Genomic DNA, 13,759 nt, shown 5'->3' with positions numbered 1-13,759 from the left:
GGAAACCCAAGCAGACACAGAATGTGCAAACTTCACACAGACAGTGACCAAGCTGGGAATCAAACCTAGGTCCTTGACACTATGAGGCAGCAATGTCACTGTACCACTGTGTGTCAAATGTTCCAACCTCATTTTTCTCCTCACAAGGTCTAACAACAAACTGAACTTGAACTCCCAATCAATGACCAATAAAGTTAGTACTTTCACTGCATAAAGTGTAGGCATCGCTAGTATTTATTGCTCTGGCTCCTTCTACTCAGTGAGCTGCAACTGTCTCTGTTCCTAAACTGAATTGGTGACCGACTATTTCTTTGAGTAAAACACATACACATGTACACACACACACACACATAAGTTAAACCAAATAAACATACCTAACCCCACAACCCACCTGCATGCCAACATGGCATCCCAAGGATGTTCCAAACAGAAATGTAAATCTTTTACCTTCAGAATCTTTTACCTTGATTTTATGACCCTCATCACTCATTTATATCTCTAATGGATATAATGGCCCTCCCTCTACACACTCTCTGGTTCCACAAAGCAGCTCCATTATTCACAAAAGCACTCTTAACTTCTTTGGCCTGGGAACTACATGAATAAGTTAAATTACTTGTGAAGACAAATGTCGACATCTCTTCCCAAACAAAAAAACTCAGAAAAATAGCCAAATTGTTCATGTTTTCTCCCTTCTAATTTCAACCTCTATAAATAAACAAAAAGTCCCCTTGAATTGTCATGAACGCAGGTCTGCTTACCAGTTCCTCCACCATGTATCTACGTTTAACATTTCAATTCCCAAAACTAAAAAGTCATAACAGTGGAATGAAATGTGAAAATATATAATAAGTAGAAAAATGAACTATAGTAGAAAATTAATATTTTTATGTTTTCCTTATTTTTTGTAGTTGGAAATGTTTTGAAATTCTCTTTTTTTGTCCATTTGGCTTATATCTGCAACTATAAGAGTTAGGGTGCATGGCTAACTCCCAACATCAGTTTCAGTGCTGCTGTAGCGGCCTGTCCAGAAGTTATTAGTGAAAGCCTTGCAATGCGTATTGCTTGAGATTTCCCTTATCATCCATTTAATTTAGTTTAGATCAAAAATCATTCACTGTGATGCCTGAACATGCAACTTTCCCTGTCTCCGTTGCACCGAAATTAGTTGCAATAGCTTTTGGGATTGCAACTAACATTTTAATTCTTTTTAATTGTCACCTGGTCTTGGTAGTCTTCTTTCCCATTAGATCAAATATTTTGTGGAATCCAGCACTGTGTTACACTAGATTATCTTTCAGATTAACCCTTCCCTTACGATATTGAGGGAATGGTGTCTCTTCTTGGAGATGCTGGTTTTCATCGGCTAGTTTTGATGGCTGATGTATTTGAAGACGGTCAAATATTCATTGCTTTCCAATTTTAAGGTGAAATACCATGAAGACTTTGAGAAGACTAAGGGAAGCTTCACGCCTGTAGTTACCGACCCTATCACGGAGCGTGTGAAGAAGAACATGCAAGATTTCAGTGACATCAGCTACCGGGGCATTCAAAGACGGGTTGTGGAGATGCAGAGACGCCGAGTGGAAAATGAAGGAGAGAGTCTCACAGGTCTGTAATTGGTTTAAACACTCCTGTAGCCAATTCTATACCTATCAGAAGTATGATTCAAGAATCAAAACAGATTGTGTAAACTTGCCTTGAGCAGATGATTGAGAGTGTGGTCTGACCAAAATGTTTAAAATGTTAAAAGGATTTGATTGGGTAGATAGGGATTTTCACTGATGGGGAGTGAAGAGCAAGAGTACATCATATTAAAATTGAAGGAGTCCACGCCCATATGTGGCAAGATCGGGACAATGTTTAGGCTTGGGCTGGTCAGTGGCAATTAACATTCTCACCACACAGTGCCCTGCAATGACAGTCTCCAATAACAGAGAATCTAACCATCTCCCCATGATGTTCAATGCCATTGCTATCACTGAATCCCCCACTCTTAACATCTCTCAGGTTACCATTGGGCAGAAACTGAACTGGACAAGCCATATAAATACAATCGCCACAAATGGAGAGCAGGGTATCACAGTGGTTGGCACTGCTGTCTCACAACACCAGGGACCTGGCCTCAATTCTGGCCTTGGGTGACTGTCTGTTTAGAGTTTGTAAGTTCTCCCTGTGGATTTCCTCAGGGCGCTCCAGTTTCCTCCCACAGTCCAAAAATGTTCAGGTTAGGTGGATTGGCTGTGCTAAATTGCCCCTTAGTGTCCAAAGGTGTTTAGGTTAAGTGGATCAGCCATGGTAACTGTGCAGGATTACAGGAATAGGGCCAGGGTTTTGACCTGGTTAAGACGCTATTTTGGAGAATCGGTGCTGACTCGACGGGCCGAATTACCTCCTTCTGTACTGTCGGTATTTTATGGTTAAACAGCAGGTCAGAGGCTGAAAATTCAGCAGTGGAGTAATTCACCTCCTGACTCTCCAAAGTCTTCCACCATTTACAAGGCATAAGTCAGGAGTGTGACGGAATACTCCCCACCTGCCTGGATGAATTCTGCATTAACAACACTCAAGAAGCTCAATACCATCCAGGACAAAATGCTCCACTTGATTGACAGCCCATCCACAAACATTCAATCCCTCCACCATCAATGCACAGTGGCAGCCATGTTTGCCATCTACAGGATGAACTGCAGCAACTCAGAAAGGCTCTTTTAACAGCACCTTCCAAACCTGTGACCTTTACCACCATGTGGGTATGCCGGCGTTGGACTGGCATAAACACAGTAAAAAGTCTGACAACACCAGGTTTTAGTCCAACCGATTTATTTGATAATACTCACAAGCTTTCGAGGTTTCCCTCTTCATCAGGTGAATGGAGAGTTCTGGCCTCAGACAGAGCATATAAAGCACAGACAGTTTAGAGATTACTGATTAGAATCTAATCAGTAATATAAAGCACAGACAGTTTAGAGATTACTGATTAGAATCTAATCAGTAATCTCTAAACTGTCTGTGCTTTATATGCTCTGTCTGAGGCCAGAACTCTCCATTCACCTAACGAAGAGGGAAGCCTCGAAAGCTTGTGAGTATTATCAAATAAATCGTTTGGACTAAAACCTGGTGTTGTCAGACTTTTTATTACCTTTACCACCAAGCAGGACAAGGGTGGCTGATGCCTGGGGAACACCACCACTTGGAGGTTCCTCTCTAAGCCAAAACACCATCCTGACTTGGAGCTATACCACCATTCTTTTATTGTCTCAAATTCCTGGCACTCTCTCCTAACAGTACTGTGGGTGTCCCTACACCACAGGGATTACATCAGCTCAAGAGGGTGACCATCACTACCTTCTCAAGGGCAATTAGGAATGGACACAGATGATTAAGGGAGTGGTTTAATCAAAATGTTTCAAATGTTAAAAGGGTTAGGATTAGGATTTGATAAGGATCTTCTCTGGTGCGGAACCAAGACCAAGGGAACATCATCATGGCCACATCCCTTGAATGAAATTACAGCTAGGTCATTTAGGAGGCAATCGGGAAAGACTTATTTCACAAGAAGAGTAGTGGAAATTTGGAATTATCTCTGCAAAATGCTATGCGGATATAATGATTTCAGTCAGGCCATTGAGGTTGGCCTATTGGAATATGAACTCCCTGTTTAAGGAGTCAACTGATGGGCCAATCAGGGAGTCTTTTCCTTGTGGTTAACTGGGAATGTCAGTTCCTCTGGCACTCCTGAAGGCAGACTGCTGACTGATAGCACTCTGTGTACTGCTGTTGCACTCTGTGTACTGCTGTTGGAATTGTAAATAAAGGTATTTTGGTGAAGGGAATTCTGCCTCCAAAGACTTATTACAGTGGATGTCTCAGCTTTCAGAATCTATGCAGCCTTAGTAGCTAATAGTGTGAAGGGACACTCTGCCCATTGAAGTGGTGGAGGCTATCTCGTTGAATATATTTAAGTCACGGGTAGATAGATTTCTGATAGACAAGGGAATTAAGGGTTATCAGGAGAAGGCGGGAAAGAGGAACTGATCCACTTCAGATCAGCCATGATCTTATTGAATGGCGGGGCAGGCTCGAAGGGCTAGATGGTCTACTCCTGCTCCTATTTCTTATGTTCTTATGACATCCAAATCAAGCAGATAAATGGAGTTGAGAGATAGATCTAATTGAAAGGAGGAGCAGCCTAGACTGGCTAGGCTATTAGGTTCATAACTATTTTCTTTTTATTCAAGCCCATAAATAATACAATACTGTCTTCCATTTAGTAGATGCTGACTGTACTTCAAAGCTAGTAATGTTTAATTAATTCCTTTCAGGATAGCATTCATATCATGTTTGTCTGTCACCCTGAAAGTGATGTATTTTTACCCCAACTTCTTCTCCTTATCTATGACTTGCTGTGACTTATGCATTTCATCTAAAGACCAAGACCCGCTCATAAACACAACTATGTTATTTTACTGCTATTGTATTTATTAATGTCAATATTATCATTCATCTTATTTTTCTCATTTTTACTTGTACCTATTGCAGGACAAAAAAAAATCAAATGACAAACACAGAAGGAAACAAATTAATTAAGATTCTACCACTAGCAAGTCATTGCTGACTTCTAAATATTTTTAAAAAACTGCATGAGATGCACATTCTTCCAGAAAAATATGAATTTAAATATGTAGCCTTGCAGAGCTGGCACAGATGTGATGGGCTGAATAACCTCCTCTTCCTTATTGCTACTTCATTCCAGCATTAGCAGTCATGATTTTAGAATAAAAGATGAAATGCATGAAAGATGGAGATCTATAAATAATAAATTATCCTGACCTTGCTGTTCAAATAATTAATGAATTCTCCTGACTAGTAAATAATTCATAAACTGTACCCAACCCAGATCTGTGGTTGACAGATTAATTCTACCTCCTTACATATTAATGAATCACATGAACTACATGCACTGCAAGAGGAATATCAGATGAATTTGGAGGGGGCAGGGTGAGAAAGCAGAGTGAGACAGCAGGGAACAAGAGGAGGAGGCATAGGGTGGAGAATGGAGTGAGGGGAGGACCAAGAGCAAGTGAGGCTTGGCTGGCCAACACTTTTGGGATGGGGTGGTGGTGAATAGATAACCGTCGTGATGTTAGAATAGCTGAACGGGGGAAGAAGGAGGGCAGAAGATGGCCACAGAGAGGTGGACTGACTCAGTGAGGTGGGGATGCTGGCGTTGGACTGGGGTGGAGTCTCACAACACCAGATTTAAGTCCAACAGGCTTATTTAGACTTACGAGCTTTTAGGGTGCTGCTCCTTTATCACTCACTTGATGAAGGAGCAATGCGCCGAAAGCTCATGACCCAAATAAACTTGTTGGATTTTAAGCTGGTGTTCTGAGACTTCCCCTCAATGGAGGAAGTCCAAGAAAACGAATTTGCTGTCTCTCGGTATCTCCCAAGGATCTCCCATCCTTGGGAGATGGTTTGAACTCCTTATTGGAGGAGGGCGAGGTTGAGAGTTTTAGACACAGTACACTCTGTTATTAAAGTGACCAGGTATTCAAAGGCTGACTGAAGATAGATGGCTGGTGAGCTTGGAATGTGGGGAAATGGGGTAACAATCAACATTAGAGAGTAAAATGAGCTAAGAATTAGGGAACCACTTTGAGAGGGGTTTGCTAACAGGGCTCTTATAGTGAGAAAGAGAGATGTTGAGGGGGCTGTGAGCTTCTCTGGCTGTCAGGGAAAAAGGTGTAGAACGTCCCTGATGTTTTATAGGCCTTTGCCCAGAACATTAGTGTAATGACCTCAATGAGGCCCATGAGGTGGGCCTCCTGGAGTATAAACTCCCTGATTGAGGTAATATTTGCCTGCCCAATCAGGGAGTCTTATCTGTACATATATTGAGGAGCGTCAGCTGACACTCTGGACTGTGACCTTGTATCTGAATTACTCTTAGGAATGAAATTGAGTTGTAAATAAAGGGATTCTGGTGAAGGGACGCCAATCTCTGAGGAATTATTTCAGTTAGGATTACAGCCTACTTATTAATGTTTAAAACACTTACTTCCTCCTGCTTATAGTGTGTTTTTAGCTCAAATTGATTGCTTCACTGGCACCCAATGGCTTCATGTAGGAATTACAGACTGAAACAAAAACAAACTGAGTCAGTGTTGGGATGTTGTGATCTTTACACCCTTCCCTTGGAGAATGGAATGAAACATGGAAAGATTTCCAGGTGGAATAACGCTATACCAGGTCACTACATGTACACTGACTCCAAAGTCATAGCCATCTTCACTTCAGCCCATCAGCTAACCGGTTCCTTATGACAGGGGAGTTTTATGGGCTTTGTCAGCCAAGCCAGAGTTAAGACTTCAGCTCTGACCCTCAGTCAGCAGGACAGTCTGGAGAATGGACCAAACATTTTGTCCTTGAGTTTCTCACATTGCATCTTGTGACTCAGAGGCAGGGATGCTAACATAAAGCAAAAACTTACTCTATTACTGGCATCTTATTTCTACACACATCCAATACAGTGCCATCTACGTAATAGGAATGCGGAAAAGTTTTGCACTTATTTTAAATGATGTTGTCAGACATAAAACTCCCGAATGCATTTTAAAATATATGTTGTCACCCACTTGGCAATTATAATATTTATTAGCTAATGCACACTGACACTAGTTTGTTTTATACTGAGGTATGTGGAGAATTGTACAAGTCCAACACATTGATAAAAATCCCTTGCAATTCAATAAAAATTTCATTTCATTTTTTCAATCATGATAAAGGGTACCCCAATAATTTGTTTACTGTGTTTCACAGCTGATAAATCAGCTTATCCTTGGACTTTCACAATTCTCGATGTAATTATAATAAGGAGCTAGTCTAATTTCCTTTAAACCTTCAGTGATATTTCATTTCTTCCTTTGTAAACAGTTATTAAAACATGGCTACTTCAGGCTGTCCATGAAATCCCTGAGGGAGGTTAGAGATATTATTATCCCTTTAAAGTTGTTCTTAAAATTAATTGCTCCAAACAGTGGGAGTTAAGAATCAGTAGGCACTGGCACTGTTGACCAGGTTCACATTTTAACCAACTAACCTGAAAGCCAAGATACTGAGAAGATAAGAAAACTGGAATGCTAATGCCAACTGGCCATGTCTTCCCTCTGTCTCCTTCAGATTTACATTCTTATATGGATACATGTGTACCCAACTCTTATTGTAGGTTGCACCTACGCTCATAATCACTCTGCCCGATATACAGCAATGGCTCCCTGCTTCCCCCTGCCCTTGGTGATTGAAACAGAGGCCTTGCCAACGGTTAGGAATAGAATACAGGTTAAAGGTTTAAGGTGCTGGGGAATAGGTACAGAGGAGATGTCAGGGGTAAGTTCCTCACTCAAAGAGTGGTGGGTGCGTGGAATGGGCTGCCAGCAACGGTAGTGGAAGTGGATTCGATAGGGTCTTTTAAGAGACTTTTAGAAAAGTACATGGAACTTCGTAAGATAGAGGGTTATCTCTAGTAATCTCTAAGGTAGGGACATATTCGGCACAACGTTATGGGCTGAAAGGCCTGTATTGTGCTGTAGTTTTTCAATGTTTCTAATAAATCAGTGGCTGAGGGAAGGAGAATGAAGGGATTTGATAACAAAGTAACTGCAGCTTGTGCGGAGGATTCACAGCAACCAGACAGCCCGTGTTGTGATTGCTGCATAATTTCTTTGCAACGCGAGTCAGTCAGCCATTTACTTGCCTCATGGATTAATTCCAGAAAATAATGCAGAAACCTACCGATTGCAGGAACAACCAACTTGATGTACGCAACAGGTGATACACGGATGGCCACCAACTTTGCGTTTGTTTGAGCTATGTGAATTTTATATTTTCCTCATTAATTCACATATCACGGCTAAGTGGTCTAAGGTTACGGAAATTAATTCTATCAGGCAAGTAGTTGGAATTCACAGCAGACATGATAAAGCAGGAGTTGTGAGATAATGTAAACTAAAATCTTCATTTTCATTTGCCTGGGGAAAAAATTCCGGACAGTTCAGCTAACTTACTCAGTTGCACTGTGTTCTTATCTGCTACCAATTGTGCGATTAACCCCCTAAATCTTTGCTTGCAGACCTGCGTGTATGGCGTACCAACCCTGGTTCCGTCTTTGACTATGACCCAGCTGAAGACAACATTCAGTCCAGGAGTTTGCACATGTTAAGCAGTAAGTCTGCACAAGTTCTCTTCTTGTGACGGGTTATTTGGTAGGATCCATTTTGAAGCAGTTCTTCTTGGCTCAAAGATTGCTAATTTCCTTGGAATAATCTTCAGATCAGGGTGGATTTACTTTAAATTAATAAGTAAATATTTGCTGGTAAAATTGGATTAAATTTCTGAAGCATGATTGTACAATTGTAATTAGTCACTGTACTGGAATAGAGGTTTTCGAGGGAAAAGAAACAGTCTTGTTCCTGCTTTAAGGTACTCTGCAGCCTGAATCTTTGCTTTCATTGTAACTGGTTGTCCACTTGTCCCAATGCGCTTGTTTCTAGTTCAAGCCCAGCGTCGCAGCCGGGAGCACTCGCGCTCTGCTAGTGCTCTGAGCCTGAGCGGTGGAGATGAGAAATCGGAACTTTCTGAACTTGATCATACCGTTAGTTACGACAACGGAAACAGCTTCTTCCAGACAGCATCCGGCAGTAAGTGACCCACGTTTAATATTGACTATAGTACTACAAAATGGGAAAGTATGGCGGGTTGCAGGAGTGTACATATCCTCTCATGGCCCATCCTTTCCTCCTCTCAGCCAGTGCTTTTAATAGCTGATCAGGAGATACTATCAGGAAACACTTCCACTATAGGACATCATAAATTCTCCAATCGCCTTCACCCTGCCAGTAAGCATGGAGAATACAGCGCTTAGTCAAATGTCCACTCACTTCAGTGGGACTGGAGAATCCCAGCCACTGGGCAAGGTCGGAGAATTCTGGCTTTAGACTAAATGGGACAAGAGATGATAGGAAAGGTACGGTTTAGCTGGTTCAATGATACATCTGCCCACCATTTAATAGGGCTGGCATGGTGGTATGGTGGCACAGCAGTTAGCACTGCTGCCTCACAGTGCACCAGGGGCCTGGGGTCAATTCCTGGCTTGGGTCACTGTCTGTACAGGGTTTGCATGTTCTCCCCATGTCTGCATGGGTTTCCTATTAGTTCTTCTGAAATCTAGATTTTAATAATCAATTGACTGTATTTATAGGGCTAAGACTTTACCTGTGGAAAGTTCACCAGCCCAGGGAACTGGAAAGGTTTACTATTGCACATCTCTTACCTGTTTTATCTACATAGAAAGGGACATGTCTTGAGCTGCAGCTAGTTTTCTTCAATTAATTTCTTTGATAAGTGGCTTTTCAATGATTTATGCACTCGTTGGTACCTGCTCACTAACGTACGATCTGTTCCCGGTTTACTTTAGGCTACCAACACACCAAAACCACTGTCCTGCCACAGCAGAGATCATCCTCCGTTGCTACACAGCAGACAAACGTGTCATCTGTTCCCTCTCACCCATCAACAACTGGCGTAAGTGACTGATGTGACGAATCAAAATTTACATACAAACAAGGAGCAGATGTAGGCCATTTGGCCCCTCTAACCTGCTCCACTATTTAATAAGATTATGGTTGACCTGAGTGTAACCTCAAATCTATCTCCGGTCTATCCCCAACAACATTGCTTACCACCACTGCCCTTAAAAATATTCATAAACTCTGATTTCAGCACCTTTTCAGGAAGCGAGTTCCAAAGTCTGATGATTCTCTGAGCAGAACAAATTCCCCTCATCTCCCTTTTAAATGGGCAGCCCTTATTTTTATCGAGTGGATCCTACTTCTAGATTCTTCTATAAGAGGAAACATCCTCTCTACATCTACTCTGGCAAAACCTCTCAGGATCTTATATGTTTCGATCAAGTTACAGCTGGCAGATACCAGTTGGACCAGCAGACGGGCGCCGCAACAGCTCAGTGACTATCACTGCTAGCTCTGCAGATACATGGATTTGGGCCTGTGTCTGTGGGAGTTTGTGCATTCTCCCTGTGGTTGCGTGGGTTTCCTCCGGGCGCTCCGGTTTCCTCCCACACCCCAAAGATGTGCTCTTAGGCTGATTGGTGTACCAAATTGACACTATTCTCCCCTGAATCTGGCTACATTAGGGGTTCCACTCACACACACACAGGGCAGGGTAGGTGTAGGAAGATGCAGCGGTGCGGGCTCGTTGGGCCGAAGGGCCTGTTTCCCGTGCTGGGTTGTTCTCTGTTGTTGTAGATACAAGCCTAGCATATCATTAAGCGATCTCCGGGTGCTCCGGTTTCCTCCCACACCCCAAAAACGTGCTTTTAGGCTGATTGGTGTTAACAAATTGTCCCTAAATTAGACCTCCCTCAATCTGGCACAAATCTAATCCTCTAAATTTGCACACCTTTATTGTGGAATCCAAGAGGCGTGGGCAAAAGTCATAGGTAGAAGAAGGATTGGAATGAGGCGCTCACTGAACATTAAAATGGCAGCGTGGGCTTGTTGGGCTGAAGGGCCTGTTTCCTGTGCTGTGTTGTTCTTTGTTTTTTGTTCTTTGTTCTTTGACCTGCCCATTCCTGGTACTAATCTTGATAAACCTTCTCTGAACTGCATCCAATGCATTTATATCATCACATAAACAAGGCAACCAGTCTAATACACAGTATTCCGGATGTGATCTCACTAGTGTTATGTACAGCAGAAGCACATTTTATATTCAATTCCCCTTGCAACAAATGATAACATTCTATTAGCTTTCCCAATCACACTGTACTTGGCCTTTTGCAATTCATGATCCCGCTGTTTCTCAGAGCTCTGAAATCATTCACCCCATTTAGATCATTTGCTTCTTTTTTAATTCTTCCTGCCAAAAACGGATAATTTCGCATTTGCCCACATTATTCTCCATTTGGCAGATCGTTGCCCAGTCATTTAACCTTTCATTGGGGCATAACTTCCTGGCAGCGGCAATCAGCAGCAGATTGCCAATCCATACTGACTTACCCTTACCAAAATTCGAAAGCGCCTGAATTGCTTGACCTTCCTGACTCAGGCAGGGTGAGACTCAGGCAGCGCAGTGCATCCCGGTTCCAGTGCCAAAGTGTAAAAGAAGTAGTGTGAAGGAGGTCACATCACATCCCCCTTTTTTTTAAAGACACTAGTTGTCGTAAAGCAGGTGAGTTTTAAGGGAAGGATTTTCCAGCCCCGCTCGCCCCAGGACTGGAAAATTCCACCTGAGGTCCATATCCCACCTGCTATGATTCCCATGGCAGGCGGGACAGGAAAATTCTGCTCTCAATGTCCCACTGATAATAAGAGGACAGGGAGAGGGTGTCAAAGATTAGTGAATGGTATGTGGGGGGGGCATGGGAGTTTGGACATGGGTTGGGAGTTGGATGCTGGGGGATGTATTGGGCATTGGGATGGGTGGGGACCCGGACATCAGGGGAAGTTTGGACATGGAGGTCGGTTCGGATACTTGGACACTGGTGGGGTTGCAAGTGGCAGAAGTAATAGTGGGTGCGTTAGTTGTAATTTACCAAAATTCGCTGGACTCTGGGGAGGTGCCAGTTGATTGGAAAACAGCTAATGTGATACCACTGTTTAAAAAAGGAGGTAGACAAAAGGCGGGTAACTACAGGCCGGTTAGCTTAACGTCCGTAGTTGGGAAAATGCTGGAATCCATCATTAAAGAAGAAATAGCAGGACAACTGGAAAAGAATGGTTCAATCAAGCAGGCGCAGCATTTATTCATGAAGGGAAAGTCATGTTTGACGAATTTACTGGATTTTTATGAAGATGTAATGAGTGCGGTTGACAGAGGGGAACTGGTGGATGTGATGTAAATCATGTCTGTGGGCAGTGGAGAATACTGATGGGGGGAGGGACTGGGTGGGTTGCTGTGACGCATACAAGACTCAGTCTGGGTATTTAAGATATTACACTGAAGTTAAAAGTGATTTCTTCCAACTCTTTGAGAGTAACAATTAGCATATCACTGGTAGAACCATCCAAAGTTAGCAATTTAAAAGGCTTTGTTAAATGGTTTCCAATGCAATATAATTGCCCGGGGAAATTAGTGCTTTAGGGCAATTGCTGGGTAAATCCTTACTTGGAAACCTCTGAGAGGGATTCTCCAATGTATTTTTGGGATATCCCCCACATCTGACACTGGGGAGCCAGGAAGTATTTTTTTTAATAGCTTCTTTGAGTTCTCTTTACCATTTACTTTCCTATGTTTGTGTCATCAGCCAATTTGACAGACATCCCGTTCATTTCTTCATCGAAATCGCTCATATGAATTGTAAACAGTTGAGGTCCCAACACTCATCCTTGTGGCACACCACTTGTGACATCTTGCCAACCTGGAAAACACAGGAAATGAAGTAGTTGCCAAAGCAATCCAATAAGGCAAACTTGAGGGAGGTTTCAACGTCCATCAGTGATCGGGTTGGCACGTGGGCTGCTGATTCCATGGTGACCGCACTATCATCTATCCCTGTGATCACCATGTGTTCTTTTCACAGAATAGCTGATCATTTCAGCATTTTCCCCTGCAGTCAAACAAGTGTTCTTTTTTTCTAGTCTTCACCATAGGGAATGGCAGTGCCCTGCTTTGTACTTTGTACTTGCTTAGAAAATGCATTATTTAATGCAGAAGTGCTCAGTCTTTTTTTTAAAGATGGTACTAGTAGATATTATTTGGTTTGGGTGAAGTAGTTTGCTTGAGTTAACAATTGTATTGAGAATGAATGTACATGAACACATCACTGTACAAAATGTTCACTCCCTAATGATGACCATACCATTTCCTGGTTGAGGTGGATCAATGACCTGGATTACAAGAAGGATGTCCTTGCTATAGAGGGAGTACAGTGAAGGTTTAACAGGCTGTATATTGGGAAGGCAAGTCTGTCATATGAGGAGAGACTAAGTTAGGATTATATTCACTGGAGTGTAGAAGAGTGAGAGGAGATCTCATAGAAACTTATAAAATTCTAACAGAGTTAGACAGGGTAGATTCAGAAAGAATGTTCCTGATGATGGGGGGAGTCCAGAACTAGGGGGTCATAGTTTGAGGATAAGGGGTAAATCTTTTAGGACTGAGGTGAAGAGAAATTTATTCACCCAGAGGGTGGTGAATGTGTGGAATTCACTATCACAGGAAGTAGTCGAGGCTAAAATGTTATCTGATTGTTCTATGAGGATGTGTCTAGGGCAGTGGATAGAGGCGAGCCGGTGGATGTGGTGTTTCTTGATTTTCAGAAGGCGTTTGACAAGGTGCCTCACAAGAGGTTATTGCAGAAGGTCAGGGGGCATGGAGTTGGGGGTAGGGTGTTAGCGTGGATAGAGGATTGGCTGTCAAATAGGAGGTAGAGAGTGGGGGTCAATGGGTGCTATTCGGATTGGTGGTTGGTGACTAGTGGAGTACCCCAGGGGTCGGTGCTGGGGCCTCAGCTATTTACCATTTATATAGATGATCTGGAGGAGGGAACCGAGTGTATGGTGTCGAAATTTGCTGATGACACCAAGATTGGTGGAACGGCAAATTGTGCAGAGGGTGTGGAGAGTCTGCAGAAGGAACTAGATAGGCTGGGCAAATGGGCCAGGAACTGGCAAATGGAATTTAATGTTGGCAAATGTGATGTTGTCCACTTTGGTAGGAATAATGGTAGGAAGGA

The 13,759-nt window shown here is 42.7% G+C and overlaps 1 protein-coding gene across 39 annotated transcripts in view; it reads left to right on the top strand.

Annotated features, from left to right (window-relative positions):
- Positions 1-13,759, top strand: part of neb (nebulin) — a 283,417-nt gene that overhangs the window by 267,079 nt on the left and 2,579 nt on the right. For all 39 annotated transcript variants that reach the window (XM_080199424.1, XM_080199416.1, XM_080199415.1 and 36 more), the window contains 4 exons: positions 1,428-1,611; positions 8,135-8,227; positions 8,556-8,702; positions 9,479-9,585. In XM_080199424.1, the coding sequence (XP_080055550.1) occupies positions 1,428-1,611; positions 8,135-8,227; positions 8,556-8,702; positions 9,479-9,585 (531 nt within the window). The remainder of the gene's footprint in view (positions 1-1,427; positions 1,612-8,134; positions 8,228-8,555; positions 8,703-9,478; positions 9,586-13,759) is intronic.

The sequence above is a fragment of the Carcharhinus amblyrhynchos genome, chromosome 11 (assembly GCF_965287045.1).
Source record: "Carcharhinus amblyrhynchos chromosome 11, sCarAmb.v2.hapA, whole genome shotgun sequence".
Lineage (NCBI taxonomy): Eukaryota > Metazoa > Chordata > Chondrichthyes > Carcharhiniformes > Carcharhinidae > Carcharhinus > Carcharhinus amblyrhynchos.
Note: the sequence above shows the minus strand (reverse complement) of the source record. Positions and strands in the feature narration are given on the sequence as shown.